This window comes from Camelus bactrianus, chromosome 10 (genome assembly GCF_048773025.1).
Source record: "Camelus bactrianus isolate YW-2024 breed Bactrian camel chromosome 10, ASM4877302v1, whole genome shotgun sequence".
NCBI lineage: Eukaryota > Metazoa > Chordata > Mammalia > Artiodactyla > Camelidae > Camelus > Camelus bactrianus.
Window position 1 is genome coordinate 17177241 of NC_133548.1, and position 24887 is coordinate 17202127.

The following is a 24887-nucleotide window of genomic DNA, read 5'->3' on the forward strand; positions in this document are numbered from 1 at the left end:
ATTTATCCTTCCTCATCTTTTCCATATTACAGATTTCATCATTTATCATTCGAGTTGGGTCGCCATCTCTGTAGACTGAATTTTCACGATTCCCATGACCTCCAAGGTAAAGTTGCTCTGGCTGTGCTCCTAGATACCTTCTATGTAACCCTTCTGAGCACTGACCGTAATGTATTACACAGAGTCTCTGCTTCCTAACAAACAGTCATTCTTTGTTATCTCTGTATTCCCAGCACCTAGCACAATGCCTGGCGTGTTAGCAGAGGTCATGCAAATGTTTGCTGAGTGAGTAAACACCTCTAGGCCAACACAGCTCTTTTATTAAAATCATCTTCTCAATAGTTCTTGAATTCCTCCTTATAGAAATAAAACTACATACTGGTAAGAGATGTCTATGTGAGACATAATAACCTAAGGTACGTACTATTAGGCATTTTAATGCCTTAAGATAAATTAAGAAACAACTCAGTTCTTCCCTGTGTCCCGCATGGGTTGGACTACCACCCACATGGAAGTAGGAACATCTTAGGGTTATTAGAAACCCTAGAAAACATCCAGTCTCATGAATAAATACTCCGGAAGCTTAACTCAGGGGCATGAAGATGAAGGTTGAAGATATTTTAGTTATGGGACCACGCTCCTTTATCCTCAGTCCTGAAAAAGATAATTATGGGGAGAGAAGAGACTCTTGGGGAAACAGTACTACATTCAATGCTTACCAATTTTAGCTGCTAAAATCTAAATTCATTAAATTCAATTTGTAACTATAAAAATGTACTGCATGTTTTGAAAAACCCCTCCATTTTCACACAAACTGTCTTCCAATATTCAGAGATACAAAAAGTATGAGTCTTTTCGTACTTTCTCTAATTTTAAGAGGGAAACAAAGAACAAGTCCCCTAACCAAATTCTCTCCACTTAACTTCTCTCCTTTCCCCGTTTTCTTCTTTATCCCCAGACCTTACTGTCTCCCTCCACCCCTCCCCTTTGGGGTGAGATCTCTCCCCACAGACAAAGCCTCTCTTACGTACTTCTGCAGAAAAGGTGCTTATGCCCTAGAAGGGAATGATTCATCTGACTCCATTTTTTAAAAGGCCTCATTTAATTATAATTATCAGAGATGCTATACAAATAATGGTCCATTTTTTTTATATTGCCCTTGAAAATATATTCATCATCATTTTAATCTCATATGAAGAGACTCACTTTCAGTCAAATCCAAAAAAATCCATCCTCAGGATTCCATCCCAAACCAAGTATTTCTTTATTTTAAGCCAAGGTTATTATAGTTTATTCATTACAGCCTATTTAGCTAGAACAACCATCTGTAATAAATAAAAACCTTACACCATGTGAATTTGTTCTATTGAAGGGCATGAATAGGCCCCATTCTTTTGAAAATCCTCAGTTTTACATCGGCTTCAGGTATTATAGACTCCTGGACAAGGCACATTTGAAGAAATTTTCAAATAAAGATGTTTATTTTCTGTACTTGGAGGGAAAAAAAGGTCTGCCAATGGAAACATTTGAATTTTATTTTTTTGAGGTGAGAAAAAATAAGAACTATTCCTAACATTACCATGTTTAAAATTCCAAGATGATGTTGCTAATACTATGGAAGCAGAGTATTATGGACTGAATGTGTCCTTCACCCCTCAATTCATATGTTGAAGGCCTAACCCCCAGTGTGATGGTATTTGGAGGTGGGACCTTTGGGAGGTAATTAGGTTTAGTTGAAGTCAAGAGGGTGGAGCCTTCATGGTGGGATTAGTGACCTTTTAAGAACAGGAAGACAGAGAGCTCTTTCTCTCTACACAACACATCCAAGAGAGGCCGAGTGAGGACACAGGGAGAAGACAAGCCAGGAAGCAGGCTCTCACCAGGAACTGACTCTGCCAGGACCTTGATCTCGGACTTCTAGCCTCCAGAACTTTTGAGAAATGATTGCCTGTTGCTTAAGAGACCCAGACTATGATATCTTGTTATGGCATCCTGAGCTGACCAAGACATAGAATTTGTTCAAAAAAGCATGAGATGTAGTTAGAAGCCCTGGCCTTGAATCCCAGTTCCATCACTTGGCCGAGGGTCCTTCACTAAGGCCTTTCAACCTTCAGGAATTTTATTTCCTAGCCTTTGAACTACAAGAAATAATACCCACTCTACAGAGCTCCTGTGAGGATTACACGTCACAGCACATGAGAATGTATTTTATGTATGTAAAGCCCTATTCAAATGTTTTCTCTTCTTATATCTACCAATATCTACAAAGATGACTGCATGATAGATAGTTGTTTTTTCCAAAATAGCGCAGGCTGCTGTAGATATTATCTATATCATTAACTCTTTCTTCTTGGCATCAGCTGCATATCCCCTTTCAACCTGACCATGCACATGACTCGGCTTTAAAAATTCACTTATTACTCTATCACCAGTTGGAATCAATGGTCATGATATACTATTTTAAGCTACACCATTAGTGTCCCAAATATTTCTTTGACTCAATTTGCTTGTGATTAACCTTTGAATTACTATGCTTTATCTATTCCAAGATGCACTGTTATTCACTCTTTATCTTTGAAATCAGGGTGCCTTACAATTGATGTCATATCAGTATAATAGGCCATTTTTCTTTCTTAATGTATATAAGCATCACTGTTTCATGATCAATGGTGATTTGATAAAAGAAACACAGAACCCTGCTGGTATCCACCCTTCTTTTTCACATCAAAGAATGAACTGAGGACAGCTTCCAAAGGCAAGTTCTCCGGCATTCCAGTGCTAATAAGATTCCACCACTTCCACTAGTCAAGAAGGCAGAAGACTGCCCATCCTAAACTAAGACCTGAAACACTTAGCATGTGCTCATTCATTCACCAGGGTCACAAGCATTTGCAACCAGGCAAACGCCGCGCTCAACTGTCTGCTCTGGAAGGGCAAGGTCCATGTCTGGTTTTTTCTTTATCATTAGACACTCAGAGCCCAGTAGTACCTGGTACACTATCAGAGGTCAAGAAATACATTTTGGCTGATTAAATTCAAGACGTACACACTGAGTAGCGTCCACATGTCAAACTTCACCCTGAGGATAATAGCAGATCGCCTCAAAAAGGTCATATTTTGGTGAAGGAGATACATGTGAACCCAACTGTTGCTCTAATAAATAAAAAGAAAGTGCTCAAAGTGAAAGCAATCACTCTGGCAGAGTGGGAATTTAAATAGGAGGTGACACTGGTGTCGAGTCCTTGAGTAGGAATGAGCGATGCAGAGGAGAGGTGGGTAAAAGCAGAGTGTGGGGAAAAGGAACGGCATGGGGTAAGAATCCCTGGGAACGCAGGACGTGGTACACAGGGAGAAGTGGAAAGAAACAGTTCTGTAGAAGGACACTGGTGGAGGTTGTATATGCCAAGATAACAAGCAGGACCAGCCATATAATTTTCCAGGGCCCAGTGCAAAACAGAAATGCAAGGCCCTGTGTTCAAAAGTTAAGAATTTCAAGATGGTGACTACAGAGCATGCCAGGATGGGGCCCTGTGCAAATGCACAGGGTACACACCTAGGAAGATGGCCCGAAGTAAGTTTACAAGTCATCCTGTAAGTTTACAAGTCAACCTTTTGAGCTGAAGGAAATGCTGTGGCAGAGGAGAGGACACACAGCCTGTTATCAAAACTAAGTGGCAGCAGGAAGAGAACAGAGCAGCCGCTGCATTAGTCCAAAGAGAAGAGGCAGCAGTGGAAATGGGAGGCAGGCGGCTGGGAGGCTTCTGAGTTAGAGTCTGAGTTCGGGAGAGAGAGGGCATAATGGTTTTACCCATTTGCTATAGATAGTTTATTAACTACCATATCTTAGAGCTGAAACAGTCTTCGTTAGTTTCACATATGTGACAACATTCCTATGATTATGTCTCAGCAATTTTTTAATCACATAAAGTGTTTCTCTGGGGTTTTTCTTAGTAAAGCATCCTTTTTCTTGAGGTGGCTTACTTATCTTTGTTGGCTTGAAAAATGAAATGAGTCATCTCTTGTATCCACGGGGTATGATTCCAGGACTCCATGTGGATACCAAAATATAATGAGGCTCAAGTCCCACAGTCAGCCCTCCACATCTGCAGATTCGACCCACTCCAGATGGTAAACATAATGCAGGATCCTGTGGCTGGATGAATCCGGCATGTGGAACCCGCAGATACAGAGGGCTGTGTTACCAGTAAGATCTGGGCCAGAGTTGACCAACAGTCCATCCAGAATAACCATGAACTAAAAATCAACTTGGAAAGCAAAAGGGATATTTTTGTAACCTTCTAGAATATTCCTCCCATCTTCTTTCAAAGAGAAAGATAGCTAAAATTAATTAGAAGTCAAATATGACATAGTAGTTTTTTCTAAAACTGCTGATTGAGCTATTTTTTTTTCTTTTTAAGTGACCTCTTTTTATTTGAACCTGTCGCTTTGTTCTTATAAGATTCCATTCTGGTTTTGTGAAATCTTGCCGCAGGAAAAAGTATTCTTTTCAAGATCTGGGTCTCTCATTTTGGTATTTAGAAAAAGGAAGCTTAACAGTTGTTTTTATTTCTTTAAGGACAAAACAAAATCAGGGACTTTTGGAAAAAATTACCATAAAATTAAAAATACCAGCTATTGAAATGAGTATTTACTTTATGGCAATTAATACTTTGAAGATCAATATAGTTCAATATTTTGCCAAGAGTAGAACCATGTTTCTGTTCAACACACACAAAAAACCCTTCTTCATTTAAATTGTTAAAAAGAACGGTTTTTACTTATTAAACCAAATAAAGCAAAAGTGCTTTGAGTATTTCCTCCTGTACTCTTGGGACTAACGATAAGAACTTAACACCAATCATCCCAACTCTAGGATGTCCTAAGGAACTCAGAGGTATCATGTAAAATGCATAGGGTTACAGTTAATATTCTACCCACTAAACAGGAGTAATGACTATTATAGTTATCAATTACAGAGAATCAACTAGATGCCAAAAAGTCCACTAAATGACACTATGTCATTTAATCTGCACAAGAATTTACTGATACACTGCTGAAACTTGCAAACGATTATTCTCATAAACTTCAGTTCTCATCATTTGAAAGACCATCATTTAGTTACTTTTTTTTTTTATTTTGAAATTATCTCAAGCAAAGAAAAGCTGCAAATACTGTACAAGGAAATTATTCCCCTGAACCATGTTTCATTCAGTTGCTAACAAGATTCCATCACCCATAAGTACTTCAGCGTAGCAGCTCTCAAACTGTGGTCCATGACCCTGAGGGTTTCTGAGAGTCAAAAATAGTACTAAGACATCATCTGCCTTCTTCAGCGTGGTCACAGTTGCACCAATGGCACAAAAACAACAATGGGTAAAACTGCTACAATCTTCATAGGAATCAAAGCACCCAACTATATTAAAAGTTACTATCCTTCACATACTGGCAGTAAAAAGGAAAGTCGGTTTCGTTTAAGAATGCCTCTTGATGAAGCAGTAAAATAATTAATTTTATTAAATCTCTACCCTTGCGTACATGTCTTTTTAATGTTCTGTGTGGCAAGATGAGAGGTATGCATAAAGTACTTTTTCTGTGAACCTAATACAATGACTGTCTTGAGAAAAAGCGTGTGCAATAGAGTGGTGGGCTGAATTAGCCCCTTTTTTCATGTGGCATCATTTTATTTGAAAGAGCAACTGTAAGAAAAACGATGCATATTCAGATTTGGCAGATATATCCTAAAAGATGAATGAAGTGAGTCAGTCACTTGAAGAAAAACGAGCAACAGGATTTGCTGTCCATGATAAAATCTGAGATTTTATGTGAAAAATCAGAATTTTGGAAAACTTGTGTTTACCATCACGAGTTTGAAAGAAAAGATTTTTCTTATGAGATAAGGGGTGATATTCATAATTGTAATTTTTTGAGTACTGTGTCAACATTTGTAAGATCTACCAAACTCAGGAACCAATATTTTCCAATGACCAATGCACAGAGTTACAAAATCATGATGGACAACAGACCTATTCAAAGTGTGAGATAGACAAATGGATTTTAAGGTACTTGAGTATGAAAAATTCATTGATATGTTTTCAGATACCATATTGCAACTAACCTTTAAGAAATCTCCACTTAAGGAGTTTTGATGTAGTATCAAAGAAAAACATCCACAATTATCTGAAGAGGCTACTAAAATCACTCTCTCTTCCAACTACATATCCACGTGAAGCCAGCATATTAAACTTGGTTTCATGCAAGTTTGCCCTTGAAAGGCAGATTCACTCTGAACATTCTGACCTAATCAGGTTTGAGGGCCAGCAAACTTATATGCCAGTTCCTAAATCTTGGTCACTTTACCGGGAGTTTCCTTTTGAACTTAACAGTGTGGAAATTAAGTTTCCTGTTTTAGACAGGGAGGCACCCGGACTCTCGCCGCCCCGCCCAGGCCAGTGCTCTCCAGTAGTAAATCATTAAATCATCACTGCAGGCCACTCTGGATACTCAGTCCCTCGTCCATAGCAGCCAGTCCATAGGCTAGGTTCCACCCTTGGAACTGGAGCTAAATGCATTCCTCTTGCAATTGGGACAAATGTTGTTCCATTTCTGACTTGAAACCTCTCTCATCTCACAGTGCTCTTCTAAAAACATCAAAGGGCAACCTGTGCGTGCTTACCAACGCCAGGCACTGTGCTAAGTGTCTTAGATGAATCATCTAATTGAATTCTCACAACAATCCTAGAACACAGTGCTAGGCTTGTCTCCATTTTAAATTGAAGTGAAATAGCTTGCCCAATGTCAGGAAGGTCTGTTACAGACCAGATGGGAACCCAGGCATCCAGCACTGGAGAAACCATCTTACTCCAAGCCGTGCTCTCTCCTGAGGATGTCAGGTGCTGCTTCCTGATTAACAGACGCTGGCAGCCTTGCACAGAGATCCAAATTTTTGTGACGAACAAAATAACAAAATGCTCAGTTGTAGAATTACTCTTGCCTTGCTGAGGATTATTGACACATTTAACCCATAGACTGACTTCTGAAACTCTCAGTGTATAAATATCTGGAAACATGGCCCTGAACATCTAGAGTTTGGCTGCTCTCCTTCTATTGAAGTAATTTAAATCTGGATAGAATCATCGTCTAGAAAGCATATGTTCCGAAGTCTCTCTATAAGGCAGTTCATGTTAAAGAAATCCATTCACTCATTCAACAGTTAATATTCATTGAGTGCCTACTATGTGTTATAAGTACTGGGAATATTAGCCATGATGCAAACCAATCTGCTTATTTGGAGCTTAGAGTCTATTGCAGGGGGCAGGGGTAGGCAGGAAAGAAACAGGTAAAAATATAAAAAATACAATGCATCAAAATGTGGTCATAAATGCCATGGAGAAAAAAAATAAAAGCAAGGTGAGAGAGAAAGGGAATGACTGAACAACAGTTCTCTAAAAATGAGAATATTTTTTGAAGCTAAGAAACTGTCTATTCCAAATTTGTTAAACTGGTGCAACATTCTGTTTACAGTCCTATGCCAAATCCTGGTGTGCAACAAATCTGTATTATCACCAGTAATTAATGGGTCAAATTATACAACTGACTGAATGCTGAATCCTTAAGTAGTTAGTTTTATTTCTTGTTTGTGCTATACTTTTTGATTATTTCTAAGAAAAAACTGCTTGAAATTTTTTTAATTGACAAATGTCACACAGTTTAATGCAAAATATAAAACACAACGTGTCTAACATTAATAAATTCCATGTCCCCATAAATGTATTTTCAGTTGAATTTTTAGGAAGTCTAACTGGTCATTTTGAGGAAACCAATTAGAGCTAAGCTGATGTAAAATTGCTAAGTTTTATATACGACATCTTGGTTTCCTTTTAAAATAACTGGAAAACATGGGACCCTTAGGTTTGCACACAGTAACAACTGGCAAAAGCCAACATCTTTACTTGGGGCAAGAGCTTTCTGGTTTCCAGATTTCAACACTCCCTCTTGCCTTGTTCTAGCTCACTTGATTCATTTTCATTACTGCCTCATCTCTATAAGCATATGCATTTCTGACCTGGGACCTAAACTGATCCCTTTCAGCCCATGTCCAGCATATAATATAGGATCAGAAAAGACGGGCATATAGGAAAATATATTTTTAGAAAACATTAAATGTTAAATGAAAAAAATCAAATAACAGAAAAACAAAAAATTTACTTTCTGTGCCATTTGTTTTAAAAGCCAAAGGAGGGTAAGCCAAAGAATCTAACAGAAACATTTTGTAAGCAATATATGACAATAAAACTTTGAAATTTAAATCTGTTCCTTCCAAGAGTATGAAAAACATATATTACACTATGGATTCTGGGTTATAATGTTGTATAAACACACAGGCTCATCAATTGTAACAACTGTACCACTCTGGTACAGGATTTTGATAATAGGAAAGGCTGTGTGTACATGCAAAATCTCTACCTTCTGCTCAGTTTTGCTGTGAAACTAAAACTGCTCTAAAGTCTATTTTTAAAAATAGATAAATAAACTACAAAATATTTTTAGTAAAATAATCTAGTAAGATAAAAATTTCTCCATAAAATATTAATTGTTCTAAACATCTTCAAAATAGCTTGAAAATATGTTCTTTCCCCCTAAATCATTCCTGAGAATCTGACCATTTAAAACCCATTCACCAAGAAGAGTACAAACAGCCCACATTCCCATGATGCTCTGTTCTCTTTAAGAAAAAGTAACCATGCCTACGGATTTATTCTCCATTCATACAGGATCACAAGCCAATACATAGGCTATTTTATTTGCTTTTTAAAATATATCAATATTCCTAAAGGTCTATGCAGCAATACCTGATTTCCTTCATCTACCAAAAGCAGCTGCATTGTATAAAAGTCCCAGAGGCGAGGTTGCTGTGTAAAATGACGATTTAAGTAACTGCCCTTCTTTCAGAAATCACCCTGTAACTATGCCAAGAAAAAACGCAATTAGTAACGTTTTAGCTCTGTGTGTGAAACAGTGATGTAAAGAAGGCAACGCCAAAAAATAAAAAGTATTTTAATTCATGACTTGATTAGGATGGTACATGTGAACTTATATGAGAACATATATCAGTTCTGTAACATTTTTAAGAATGAACTTTTAAGAGAATACAGGAGCGGGAAGCAGGGGGGAGCTTACAACTCTTTATTTTCCACTTAATGCAGTAATTTGCCCCATGTTATGCTCCATCATCATTAACATGATCTTTAAAACGTAATTTAAGTCTCTTCATTGTAACTTCTGACCACTTGGAGCCATGCCGACTGAAGGCAAACTGCCAGGTGAACCGATTTATAAAGTCTTTGTAAGTTTTAAAAATTTTAAAGCAGTTCACTAAAAATGTTAGATGTTCAACTTTCAAAATGTAACATATTTTTTTTTCTCATTTAGCAAAGTGTTTTATTCAAAAGCTTCTCAGCACTATCTAGTTGTCAGAAAGAACGAACATACATAGGTATGTAAGTAAACATATATATAGGTTTAAAGTTCACAGAAATTACCAAAAGGTAAGACATAAAAATAAAGACGTACTTTGCAGTCTCATTAGATACTTTTTGTTTTGGTCTGTTTTTAAGGTGGCAAGGCACAGAAGTAATTAAGGTCGTAGGTGCCGATTCTGCTGCTGTATTTGCAATATAATCTTAGAAATGTATCTGATATTTCTTGACCAAAGACCCTGAAAGAAACAGCAATGCTTTATGTTTGGCAAAGAGGATATCAGTATGTCTCAAGAATGTGAGTTTCATGGACATAGAAAACCAACTGTGGTTACCGGGGGGAAGGGGAGGAAAGGACAGATTGGGAGTTTGGGATTAATAGCTACACATTATTATATATAAAATAGATGAACAATGAGGACCTACTGTATAGCACAGGGAACTATATTCAATTTCTTATAATGAGCTGTAATGGAAAAGAATCTGAAAAAAATATACATATATGTATTCATATCAATAACTGAATTGCTTTGCTGTACACATGAAACTGACATTGTAAGTCAACTACACTTTAATAAAAAATAAGAATTAAAAAAAAAGAACGTGAGTCCACTCACAGTATAGATCCAGCAGAAATGCATGTCCTTTTGCTCCAAAAGACATGCATGGGATTGTCTATGGTAACGTTACTGATAATAATAGTCAAGAACAATCCAAATGTCCATCAACAATGGAACAGAAAGCTAACTTTTGGTATATTCATAAAGTGATGAAAATAAATGAACTATAGCCATATGTAAAAATATAGATAAAGCTCACAAACATAATGCTGAGCTGAAGATGAAACTCAAAAAATACATACTGTATTATGCAATGTATATAAAGTCCAAAGAAGTCAAAATTAAACAATAATATTAGAAACTAAGACAGTGGTTACTTCAGGGGAGGAAAGGAGGAGCAGTAATTGGGAGGGAGCATGTGATTCCCTCAACTTTGTGATCATTCACCTGTACGTGAGCATTTTTACAGTTTCTACATCCTAGGTTTATATTGTTTTCAGTATTAACATTTATAGGTATGTTTCTGTTACAAGACAAAAGCAAATTAATGGAGAATATTTATAAAGTGTACCTATACTATACTAGAAGTATATCGCATTGAAAAATAAGGCACAAGTGATACAAGTGTTCTATGTGTCTTGCAAATGTTCTACAATACCTTGCAAATGGAACAGAATTTCTCCCTAGATGTGCTGCTTAGAAAGGCTGTAAAGGATAATAGAGGCTGCAAACTCAAATGTCCTCCGGGGCCGAGCACATTTCTCAAGTGTGTGAACAGGGCCTGATAAAAGTATATACACATTATGTGAATGGGGAGAGGCTGGGTCACCCTTGACAGGACAGTCCCCACCTAGAGGGCAAGTGGGTCACAATTCCAGCTGATTGCGGTCCTATAGGAATGCTGGGCCTAGGGTTAACAGACCATTTGGATTTGTTTTAGTATAAATAACAGTTTATTTAGTTACGTTAGGATTTTACTAATTCAAACTCCTCCTTAAATATATAGTTGGACATGGCTGTGTCTTTAACAAAGGAAAAAAACACATCCATTTAATCAAAATGCTCACATATCCTTCAAATGATCCAATGATAATACCTGTAATAGGCAGCTGCATTCAAAAACAGTCATAATGCAAATTTCGTTGGTCAGTTCTTCATTCTCTTGTTGCTTAGTAATTCTGACACTACATTTTTGGAATGCGCCTACCCCAAAGTTATCATTTAGTTACCCAGTTACAATATTCAAAGTATATGTAAGAGTATGGGGATAATGGAGAACACAACACAAGAAGCCAAAGATCTGAACTCTGTCCACCTCTGCCATTAACTTGGTATGTCTTGGTTTCTCAGACTTGGTTTCCATGTTTATAAAATGAGAGTTTTAATCCATCAGTAGCTCCTAAACAGAGATGCCCTTTTAAAATAGTGTGGAGTACATTTTTCAAACTACACATGCCTAAACATGATTCTATGTATTCCACAAAAGTAAATATACTTACATTTGTGGCTTAATATTTTAATCAGTTATTGAAGAATGACTACAGTTTAGATTTTATACATCTCTACAGCATTAAACAGAATGCAAGCACAATAAAATCTAGCTCTATATCAGTAATCTTTCCATTACTAATAGGTAGCCTGCTGTCATTAAACATTAATTCTATTGTTTGTTTTTTGTATTGAAGTACAAGTATAATTCTATTGTTTTTTAATAGCAAAGGAATAAAATACAAAATTTATGAAATCTCCTGTGCGTTTTAATGGACTCATCTTCTCTTTGATTCTAGTATTAGATATAGCACCAGGTCACTTAAATTTGTTGATCTGCAATTATTTTACAGATTAGTGTATAATATAAATTATGCATTTAATAAGTAATGGTATAAAGAGATTATTAAAACAATGGATAATTGATAAAACATATAACTTCACTTGATGGAAAAATCAAGACAAAGTGAATCTTTTCCATAAAACTTTCAAAAATACTTTCTCTTTGTGATGAAAAAGGAAGCAATCCCTATATAATACCACTGAACTTTATTAATGTTTCAAGGAATGGGCCTTTCTACAAATTCTTTTATTCAAGCTGAAGGCTGTACCCCAAATTACAATTATCCACTTAAAACAACAACTAACAATTTAAAAGAGGGGGGAGAAACACCAATCATCTATTTAAATGGGAGCCACTTCAGAACACCTCGGTCCCACATTTCCCCAACCAAAAAAAGAATTTTATACAAAAGTCACTGAACCATCAATAATCCAACTGGAAAGACCACTTGCTGTTTTAAAGAAACCATACAAACATAAGCAAACATTTTAATTAAGAGGTATAGCTAGTGTCTGGCCATGGTGCAGTACCTTCCCGCATGCCTAATGCCAGCTGTAGAATAGCAACATTCAAGCAGCTGCCTTAATTGGAGATGCAGAGCAACACACGCTAATTTGGCTGGGCCTGCTAATTGGTAGGTATGCTGCATTGCTAACAAAACATCCACCCATATTACAGATGTTGTTCTCTATCTGAGTAAACGATTGGTAACAAGCAGTAATGAAGTTGAAATAAGCTACATTTGGTGAAATTGTTCAGTTGGGCAGCTTTACAACAGGATCCCACGTTAGCTTAGAAAATCACTTGTGCCAAAATTGGAACATCAGCTAAATGTCACAAGTACATTTCTGTGCAACACGAAGACCACCATGAGGTTTCATAACCACTCTTCAGTCACAACAACAGTCTTGCCTAAGTGGGTACCTCCCCCTTAATTATGTATGCCAGGCCCCATGCAAACATTTACAAAAAAACTCAGTCCTTTTCTCTCTTTAGAGACTAACGCAGACCAAACATTTATAGATATGTGTGCAAAGATGATTATATTTATCAGGAAATCTATAATGCTTTAAAAAAAAATGGAGCAGAGAGTCTTCTGCTTACAGCCATGATGGTGTAGCAGAAACCAGATTTACTCTATCACTTTGAGCTAAAAAAAAAATGGACAAAATACATGAAACAATGGTTTTTCAGACGCTGGACAAGAGATAGTTCAGGAGAGCAATAGCTAAGAGAAGGGAAATAAATAAGGTGACCCCTATGGATGCCCTAGCTTATTGCCCAGTTAGATTTTCTAGACTAGGATGAAGAGAGAAGAACTCAAACAGAGACCAGCAGTACCCTGAGTTAAGGAAACAGACTTGAACATTTGGGGAAGATAGAGCCCAAAGAATTAGCAGACAGTAAAGACAGAAAGTGGGAACAAGAACATGAAAGACAGACATAAAGACAGATATATACATACACAGTTGACCTTTGAACAACTTGGACGTCAGAAGCACCCCCTGCAAGGCTGAAAATCCACATATAACTTTACAGGCAGCCCTCCATATCTGCGGTTCTGCATCTGTAGATCATGTAATACTGCAGTGTACATTTTTTAAAAATTTGTATAAGTGGACCCATGCAGTTCAAATCAATGTTGTTAAGGGTTAAAGAGAGAGAGAAACATGCTATACTCTATATGTTCAAGAAAGTAGAGGGTGAACATTTTAAAAAGGGGTAAGGAAGATATTAAAAAAAAGATTAAATTTTTATAGAGAGAAAAAATACAATGTCTTGTTAAGAAAATTACACCAACAGGGTTAACAGCAGATTAGACACTGCAGAAGAAAAGGTTAGTGAATGTGAAGGCACAACAATAGACACCCCCATCCAAAATGAAACACAGAGCGAAAAGAGATTGGAGGGGGGGGGAGGGAGGAAGGTAAGAAGGAAGGAAGGAGCACAATATCAGTAGTTGAGGAACAACTTCAATAAGTTTGATATATGTCTAACTGGAATCCCAGGAAAAGGGTGAGGGATAGAAAAAAATACTTGATGAACTAATGGCCAAAATTTTTCCAAATATGATCATTATAAACACATAAATTTAAGCTCCACAAACTCCAAGGAGAAACATGAAAAAAAAAAAAAAACTACACTAAGGGACAAAATACTCAAATTACTTATAACCAGCGATAAAGAGAAAAATCTTTAAAACAACCAGAGAAGAAAAAAAGAAAAAAACATTACACACAGTAATAAAAAGATAAGAATGAGAGCAGACTTCTTTTCAGAAACACTGCAAGCCAGAGACACTGAAGCAAAATAGATACTGTACTGGAAGAAGGAAAAAAAAAAAAAAAACCTGTCAACCTAAAATTTTATACCCATAGAAAATATATTTCAAAAACAAAGGGTTTTTTTTTCAGATATACAAAAAGAATTTGTCACCAGCAGACCAGCACTACAAGAGATGTTAAAGGACATCTTTCAGACAGGGAAAAAAAAGTCCTGATTGAAATCTTTATTTACACAAAGGAATGAAGAGCATCAGAAATGGTAACATGTGTGTAAATATAGAAGACTTGAGAAATAAATTTAATTCTCTTTAAAATATAGTTGACTAAGGCAAAAGTACTATGTTATACAGCCCATAACATATAGAGAAATAGAATGTATGGAATGGAAGTATACTGTTGTCAGTTCACATGCTAAAGATGAAGTAGTACACTGTGACATGTTAAAGACACACACTGCAAGATCAAAAGCAATCACTAAAAACAAACAAAAGAAGATGTACAGCCAATAAGCCAAGGAAGAAAATGATACAGAATAATAAAAACCATGCTTTTAACCCAAAAGCAGGTACACACAAAAAAGGCGGGGGGGCAAAAAACAGATGGAACAAATAGAAATCAAAGAGTAAATTGGTTAACTTCAACCCAATCACATTAAACATAAATGGTCTAAGCATACCAATTAAATGGCAAAAGTCAAACTGGACAAAAAGCAAGACCAGATCTATGCTGTCTACAAGAAACCCACTTTACATATAAAGTACATAGAGACTAACAACAAAGATAGAAAAAGATATACCATGCTAACACTAATCAAAAGAAAGCTGGACAAAGGAGATTTCAGCACAAAGAACAATACTATCAAGCACCTCTCTGTTTTAAATTTTAAAGTCTCTGTTCTGACTGGCTCATAGAGAATAGTAACTGCTCACTGAAACTTCAGAAAACTCAGAAATTACCAAACAAGCACAAAACTTCTAACGCTTTAAACGTGCTGAGGATTTCAGAAAAATCATCCACAAAGAAATGATCTGCTCAAGCAGTGATAGTTTAAAAAGTCAAAGTCAGACATTTGGCTATCAACTAATAGTTACTTAAAACTGCACGACTGTACACTAGAAATTGACACACTGTAACTGACTATACTTCAATAAAAAAAGGAAATTAAAGAACAAAGAAAATACAAAAAATAAATAAAATTGCACAAATACAAACTTTTGAAATATTTTTAATAATTGGTAAGAATCCAACATACATAAACTTCTAATCAAAGTAAATCCTTGGCTAAATTAGAACTGGTTCAATCATTTTAATTTTTAAAATAAGTATGTCTTCTTTCTGATCACATCACAGTACAAAATATAATGCCACAGTAACATTTCATTCTTTGAACTTTTAAATTTTCTACTAGGTTTATGTACCAGTTAGATATATTATCACTGCTTCCACAAACTATTATTTAAAATTATAAACACTTATGTCTTTATAAAAGGGTTATTAGCTCTTCTAAATCACAGACAATGCTGCAAATCATTTGGTCTTAACCACTCGTCCTGTCTTCTGTGTAAAACTTAGAAATGTCATCTCTCTTACAGACTTGGTATCGATACTAATTGTATCACTCTGCAGTATCATTGCAAAGAATTCTTAATGGTCTTAAGATAATACACTAATATCATAATGAGTTAAATAATGAGGAATCTTTGGTTACCTGGCCATTTTCTAAAGACGGAAATCCTTAAAGAAAACTACAATTAGGATAGCAAATTCAGTGTGGTCTGTGTATCATCTTATAATAACAAAACACAAAGTTAGTACATTGTAAGTTTCAGGTGAAAGTGTTAACTTGTCACCTAATATATGTATAAGTGGGTGTATAAGATATTTTAAAATCTACAAAGAAAGTTTATGAATTAGACAATTTGAAACCAGTTGTTGAGAAGAAACTTGATCTTTGATAATATAGTCTTGTCTTAACAAGAAAACTATAAAAAAAATTATTTTGTGCCTTCAGTACCTACACTGGCCAGCAAAGGTTCCTTATCTCCCCAGAACGCTTTCATTTCCTAACAGCCTGTTCACTTTTGGAGCTTTTGTGTTGACTTTTGTCACGCCCTTGTATTATTTTTAAACAAAAGTTTCTTGTTTCTGAAAAAGCTAGGTTTCATCATAATTACTGTTTCCTGCAACTATGCTTTATTTTAATTACTGTCATGGAATCATTTCTTGTCTTGAGAACCACCTATGACTTATGCTTGTATTTTTCTGTACTAGACTCCTGGCAATTCTTTATGATACTACCTTCGTAAAACCTGGGCCTCAACTTAAAAATAATAAAATTGTTAAGATATATTTTACACCCAAACTGTCTCTGGTATTCCCCAGATAGCCACTAGGTAGCCCTTAGAGCAGGGAGGATATTAGGAAGAACGCAATATGTCCTGTATTCTCCATTTCTTTAATTAGCTCAACTCTATTACGGGAGCTGCCTTGTTCATCAAGCCCAAGATATGGAGACCCATGGTGCAACTAATACTGAATATGGTCCAACACTGGTATACCTTTCAGGTGGACAAGACAAACTCATGATCCTGTACAAAGACTGCCACAATAATGCAAAAGAAGAAAAGATCTCCAAGATTATGTTTCTAAGTATTAAATACTCCTGCTAATTGGTGGCAGGTTTAAAACACACTTTATAATAGTCCCTGGAGATTTATTACTCAGTGCCTTTGGTGTCCATCATAAGGCTCATGCCCTCAAGATAATCATTGACTAATTCACTCATTAGCTCTGTATTATACCCCAATAGGGGATTCCAGTGTGATACTGTTAATTACTGTAATAAATTAACGAGACACCATCAGTCTTATCTACAGGTGGTTTCTACTTTTCCTTCAAACACACCAAAAGGCCCAACCATAAGCTGGAGGTGAGAAAACTGAACAAAGCCTCAGTAAAGGCCTGTATCAGTACTCTTGACTGTTACTGACTCCTGGGTCTGATTCCTGCCCAGTGAAACCCAACACGCCACCAAGCACAAACTGTCAGACAGACTGTACCAGGAAACTGAGTCCGTATTTTCAAGGTCCTTTTCTTCAAAAATCAGACACTTGGTAAAACCATGCTGCTGACCCAAGATCCAAAGGAACAAGAATTAATTTCTCAGATCTTCCAGACCCGACAATCCACCTGCTGAGTATCACTGAGTGACCTCAGGAATGCAGTGAGGAGCAAAAGAACTGTCCCCACAAGTCTTGGCAAAATTCCTGTCTAGCAGAATTTGTGAGCATTGAAAATGGTTATTACTTTACACTAATAAGTCTAGAATGGCTTGTTAGGCAGCAATAGTAACTGGAACATAAACTAGTAAATTGTTGCATTGATTTAAAGATGGACCATATAGAAAATACAACACACATTGACTGACCTTGTCCGTGAAATTAATCAGAACTATGGTCAAATATTATACACGTCTTTACTGAGTCCTTTTACTTTACATGGCAATGTAATTAATTGCATAGGCTCAGTAAGAACCTATCCTTCTCCCTACCAGAATATAATTAGATAAAACAAATGTGCAACTATGACTATGCCAGAAATGTTTCATTTAACGGTAAATCTCACTTAATTAGGCATGACAAGCCCACTAGTAAGAAACGAAGATTACACCCCCATCTGGGTAAACAATGGTTCAAAGACCTCCCAGGAAACTAATCTGGTACCTGCTCTAGGATGTGTCTGGAGTCTCAGGCTGACAGGCAGCACAGAATGTCACTCTCTAGAAGGCCAGTAACATGAGGAATCTGGGGAGCTTGGAGTAAGAGGATACCTCTACAGTCATAGGTACTACAGGCAAAATCAGTAGAGGCAAACTGGATGGTTTTTTGGTTCCTAATGGTTCCTGACCTCGAAAAAGGTGAACTCTAACGGCAATAAAAATATTTCTGGTACTGAAGAAGTGATTAAAAAAATATGACTCTAGGGCCTGCATGAAGTCCCAATCCTACCATGTGGTTCTAGTTTTATTAAACATAAAACAAAAAGATCTTTATGTGTTCAGTAATGCCTCATTGTCCAAAAGGAGATTAAATAAGCCGAATATAACAAAGCACCTATTAACAATACCAACAGTGCATCAGAAAACCATGGAACAAACGTGTTTGGTCAAACCCATACCTTAACTGCACAGATAATAGGTAAGGACTGAAAAAGTGAAACTGATAATTTTCATCTTAACCTATTCCTCTGTTGACTATAAACCAGTAAGATTTACATTTCTAGAAGCTTTGCATTTCAAGAGATAAAACCAAGGAATTACAGAGCCATTCTCAAGGTTCTCACCCTGACATAAGTTACAAAAAAGAGAAACATCATAATTGTTTTTTTTAATCAAAGACAGAGATGTGTAAAATAAAAGCTGATTAAATGGTATGCAATCAGAATTATCGATTGCCACATAATAATAAGAACTATAAATATCCCATCTCTATATTCTGTGAACTAACAGTTGTTCTGAAAACCAGTCTCCTTTGTATTGTGCTTTATTTCAAGTAAAAACTCACCTCAGAGTCCAAAAATTATTTTTATATTCTTTGACAAATCAAAATCGACAAAAAATACTTAATATATTAATAATCCTGGCTAACAATGATACTAGAATAAGCTTATCATATGTGTGATGACTTTCAGCTTGTCTTAATTCAACGGGTGACAGGTATCCTTAAAAAGAACTATAATTTCATCGAAGCAGTCAATCCTGAGAAAGCACTTAACTGTTGTTGGTGAAACATTCAGTTCCCTACTAAACTGTATATAATCTTTAAAAAAAATTTTTTTCTGAAGAACTTTGATGAGTAGACTGTCCTCCACAGCCACAAGGAATTAGTTCTCAAGGCATAGAATCCCCAAGTGTACATATTGACAGTAAAGAGTTAGAAGGTGAGAGGAACCCAGAAGACGTCCTCTGTTTTTCTTCAGTTGGCACTTAGTTTCCTTTTCAATCTCCTCCTTCCCCTTTTTCTTGTTTCAATGAGATAGGGAAGAAAGACGGATGAGTTTAACCTACCCGAGTGAGGTTAAGAGCTGGACTAGGAGAGACAAGTTAGCCTAGTTAAATTAACTTGCTTGACTTCTGTTTCCCAACCGAACTCTGACTGATACAGAAATTGGTATCAGGAATGGAAGCCCAAAATATAGACCTCAGAAGACTTCCTATATTGGTTTGATTGGATGCGGTGGCATCACCATTAATCAAATTAATGATGGTTGGTATTACAGCAAAGTATCGACTGAAGAAGTGTCTTAAGGGACCAAGCAGCTGCTACATTTGAGTTTGGAAGAAATGATGAATACAAAGACTGGAAATGCAAATCAAAACCACAATGAGATGGCACCTCACACCTGTCAGAATGGTTATCATAAAAACAAACAAACAAACGTTGGTGAGAATGTGGAGAAAAGGGACCTTTCCTCCAATCTTCCTACACTGTTGGTGAGAATGTATACTGGTACAGCCACTGTGGAAAACAGTATAGAGGGTTCTTAAAAAACAAACTAGAGCTACCATATGACCCAGCAATTCCACTCCTGGGTATATATCCAAAAAAACAAAAATATTAATTCAAAAAGATACATGCACCCCAGTGTTCATAGAAGCATTATTTACAGTAGCCAGGATACGAAAGCAACCTAAGTATCCATCAACAGATGAAGATGAGGTATATATACATACAATGGAATGCTACTCAGCCCTGAAAAATAAAATTTTGCCATTTGCAACAACATGCATGGATTTGGAAGGTACTATGCTAAGTGAAATAAGACAGATAAAGACAAATAATGTGTACCAGTTATATGTGGAATCTAAAAATACAATAAACTAGTGAATATAGCAAAAAAGAAGCAGACTCACAGATATAGAGAATATACTAGAGGTAACCAGTGGGGAGATGGAAGGTGGCAGGGACAATATTGGGTTAGGGGATTAAGAGGTACAAAATATTATGTATAAAATAAGCTACAAGGATATATTTCACAATACAGGAAGTATAGCCAATATTTTATAGTAACTATGAATGGAGTATAACCTTCAAAAATTGTAAGTCACTATATTGTATACCGGTAACTTACATAATATTATACATCAACTATACTTCAATTTAAAAAAAAAAAGCACTGTGCTATGTAGCTTCTTCTGAATGCACTGGAGCTCTTACTGAAAGAAAATGATAAGCTCAGGTCTTTAAGCTCTCAATCTCACATTTATCAGGACCTTATATGGCAACCCCAATAAAAACTTTGATGTCTTCTAGCCACAGAGCTCGCCCAGCTAACATCAGATTTAACTGTGCCAGTCGCGGAGTTACAAGGTAAGTTGAATTTCACAGACTTACCACGTTTCATGGATGAAAGGAAAACTGAGTGAGAAAGAGTGAGACCCTGAAACTAGGGATGGGGATATCTGGGTGGACTCTGCTGAAGCTAAGATTCTTGACTCCCCATGCTACTCTGGGCCTCCCTCACCAGTGGAAATAGAAACAGCCTGCTCTCCTCTGTCTGAAGAGGTAAGCTTTCCCTGGCTTGAAAATCCTTTAATAACCTCTCTAATATAAGGGTAATATTCTTGCAAAGGAATTCTTTCTTTCCAGACCTCGCTGGACCATCCCTAACCACCACCCATAACAGGGCTGGATACTGGCATTCTCTGGGGAACAAGTACAAAGTCTGATCCAGGAAGTAACAACCTATGTACAAAATAATTGTAACATTTTGCTAATTTATATTGGTAGAAATCTGGAAAAGTCTGTGTGAGAATAGATTCTAAGAGTATTAGGATAAGTGAAACAAAATATAACACCAGTTGGGACAGTATTCTTCATGAGTCACTTACTAAAGATTTAGGATTTAATGGTCAGCTTATACAGCTAGAAGGGGCTCTAAGAGTTAACTTCGTTGGTGGACTGAAACTTGGATTCCATGATAGCCCACATTTAATATGACTGGGAGGCCACAACTTCCCACGGCATAATGTAGAGTCAGGTACCCAAAGGCGAAAGGAAACAGAAATGCTGGAGTTAACTTATCATTGCAACTTGCACACACACAATCCCTCTACTACTACACCCTCAAGAGGGACCGGCAGATGCTCCATTCACTAAGGCTCCAGCTCGTCCATCATATGGACAAGAAGTCATTAGTCTGGCCCTTTAACACACTGCCAGTCATAAAATCCGCCATGTTGCTTCAAAATAGGAACCTCTCCGTTGTCTCTCTCTGGCCCCTTATTTGTTTCCTTCATGTACTTACTATAAACTGTAATTATTTAATTGATGTGTCTTTTCCTGCTTTGTTTATTTTGTTTGTTTGTTTTTCAAAAAAAACTATTTGCTTTCTCTGCCTCCTCCATTTGCATTTAAGTTCCATCAGGACACTGGTTCACAGCAGTCAATACAGTCATGCTGAAGGCATAAACAGAGTTAGTCTGTCTTCGTTGACATTAAATGCTGGTCCTTCCTCCTTCTGGAATAGTTATGTTCATGAAAACATTATCCTCCCAAAGATAATTTCCATCTGAGTTAAAAACTTGTACAAACTTATAAATCTCCTCTGTATATTTATTTCTTCAGCTTAGAATGGACAACCCATGGCATAATGGGTCTGCTGATATCACCTCTTCCATTAAATTTTTATTATGCCCAGAAAAACATTTTTCAAAATTTTCAACAACGAAAAAAAAAAAAAAACAAAAAACTTCCCTCATAATAAAGGTCAATTCAGTGCCTTTGCCATCTGTTCCTTCATGAAAAATGTTTGAACAGGATCCTGTCTTTCTCTAGAATCACATTTCTGCCCACAGTCATGTGTCACCTCATATCACAAGTTAACCAAATTCTCAAATATCATTAAAGTATATCTTCTGACTCATTGGGTAATTTTTGTACAGGTTTGAGCACTTGCTGTGAGTGTCACGAGGTAGCTTTTCTTGTTTCCGCATCGAATAGACGGTGAAGTCATTCACAGCATAGCATTTCAAACGTCAACGTTCCATTTCATCAAAAGCTTCTATTTTCTGCCTATGAACCTTTGCTTCTAGCAACTAGTAAGTGCTTTCATTAACATCAGTTTTACACACACACACAACACACACAACATTTTTATCACCGTAAGAATTATTATACACGTGACTACAAGCAACTAAGAAAGAACAATACTAAGATCCATGCAGTACGTTAAATTCACCTACACCTAAGGAACAACCTCAGGCTCATCTGTGTCACAGCTTAATTCAAATTCATACCTTAGCAAACCTGCAAGATACTTTAATGCCTTGGACCTTCAGGGTTTCCTAGCTGAAACCTTGAAAGTTAAAATCCTTAGTCAAAGATTTATTGCATATCCACATACCACATGCTCACCTTTGTAAAGATCTGTGCTCTCAACTGGGTTAACAAAAATATTTAATACACTTAATATTAGGAATCTATAAAGATGTGGTAAAGATGAAGTACATCTTGTGTAATCTGTCCAGTAGAACCAGCTATGGTCTGAGTAGAAATGATAACAAAAATATATACCTCACAAGGATGAAGGATCAAAGAGGATAGTACATGTGAGGGGATAAAGAATAATGTACTATACAAATCTTAGAAGTAGGTGGTAATGTTAATAATAAAATACAGTATGTTGCGCATATTAAGTTTACATAATGTTCTATGTCAATTTTATCTCAATAAAGCTGTGAAAAAAATCATAGGAAAACACAGGAAATCCTTTCTTAGCTGAAACTATTAGAGCAGTTTGTTAGCTGGCTACTTAGAAAAGTCAGTAAAAGCAAGGAATCCTAGAAAATGATAAATACACATCAAAACCATTTTATTTTAATTTAAACCATGAATAAGTGTCATTCATTCACCAATCCTCTCTGTAGAGCCAAGCCCTTATCTGTGTTTAGATTTGTTGTCTCGAATTCCACTCTTTCTTACCTAAACCACACTCATAATGCATTATTTATGATGGCAGTTTCAGGTCTTTTAAAATGCGGCAAGAACTTCAACACTTACAAAATAATCGAAACAAACTTCTTCTGACTTTTTATAGTTTGTTCCAATATTCTGCATTTTTCTTGTTCACCCCTAATTGTCTTTTAGAAATTGGCAACTTCGAAAAGAACTCGCTTTTCTCAAATTTTTTCAGAGCATTCAACTTTTTTTGTAATCCTCTTTTTATACATATTTTGCATGTTTACAGAATATTCAATAACAAATGTACCCAACGCAAGTAAGTTCAGAAACAAACACAACTGACTTTTCATAAGTAAACCATTTAACTTGTAGAAATAAATGTACACAAGCACCATGCGGAGAAGCCTACTGGCCACAAATAGCCAGCATGCTGGGAACTTCGGTCAGTCTATTTTACCAAGGAACTGGACAGCACTGGCTTATCCATCTGCTTGGTTAATTAGATGTCAGTTGAAAGACTTTTTGCCACCTTGTAATTCAGGTCTCAAGCATAGCTGTGTACGAAGAAAGTTCAAAATAGTTTCCCTGTCACATGTATATATGCTACCTTTTACATTTTCCTCTATCATATACGATGTACATTTAAAGGCAACGAAGTCAAAGAGTAAAACAATTCAAGAATATTTAAAAGAAGCAATGGAAAAGGAATTCAGATGTTTAAAGAGAACATGATGAAATAATCAGAGAATTTGACTCCTGACAAAAGAACTTAAATGAGTCAATAAAAGACATTTTAGGCAAATTACAATAGTCCTACATGAATTTGAAAAAAATTGATGATCCATCTTTAAAACATCCCATTAAGAGCATGAAAAAGAAGCTTTCTGAACTGGAAATAAATATGTCAGTGCGAGATACCTGCTTGAAAATGTTAAGTTTAGATTAGCTGTATTCCTTTTGTGACCTTAAGGGGAGGCAAAGGTGATGTGAGAACTTACTTATTTCACTGGAAACCTGGTTCAGTTTGTCCTGTGATCTGCTGATAAGGACAATCTTCATGCCACACTTTGCTAACTGAAACAATAAAAGAGATGCTGGATAGCTAAATCATACCCGTGCATTTCACTTTAAAATGTAAATCAGATACAGTCTCATTTTAAGATAACCTGATCATATTGATAATCCAAATTAAGAAACAAATCATGGGGAGGGTATAGCTCAGTGGTAGACCATGTGCTTAGCATGCATGAGGTCCTGGGTTCAATCCTCAATACCTCCATTTAAAAAATAAATAAACCTAAATACCTCCCCCCAAAATAAAATAAAAAGAAATAAAAAAACAAAAAAAAAAAAAAGAAACAAACCCAAGCATAGTGAACAGGAACACCAAAATGAAGACGTTACAAAAGGATTCCCCAAAGGGTTATCTTTCTAAAACAAGCTAGAATACAAATGTCAAAGGGTTTTAGAAGAAGGAGAAATTTTACTTTTTATTTTGTACCTATCTATATACTGTTTTGATTTTTTTAAATCATAAATACCTATCTTCTTTACAAATTAGCTTTTAAAAAGTTTTTGTTTCAGACTAGATACGGGAAGACTAGAGGACTGGCAAAGAAAATCACAGTTAAAATGTTAGGAATTCCTAAAAATAGAATCAATTTTAAAATGTTTAATTAAACGTTATACTTTACGGACAACAAAGGCAAACTGAGATAGTTAACTGGAAGAATTAATAAGTAACGTCCTGAGGAGTACCTTCTATGTACTTTCCC

At 36.2% G+C, this 24887-nt stretch overlaps 1 protein-coding gene across 1 annotated transcript in view; it reads right to left on the bottom strand.

Annotated features, from left to right (window-relative positions):
* Positions 1-24887, bottom strand: part of HSD17B12 (hydroxysteroid 17-beta dehydrogenase 12) — a 135289-nt gene that overhangs the window by 57463 nt on the left and 52939 nt on the right. The window contains exon 3 of the mRNA XM_074372147.1: positions 24111-24186. Within this exon, the coding sequence (XP_074228248.1) occupies positions 24111-24186 (76 nt within the window). The remainder of the gene's footprint in view (positions 1-24110; positions 24187-24887) is intronic.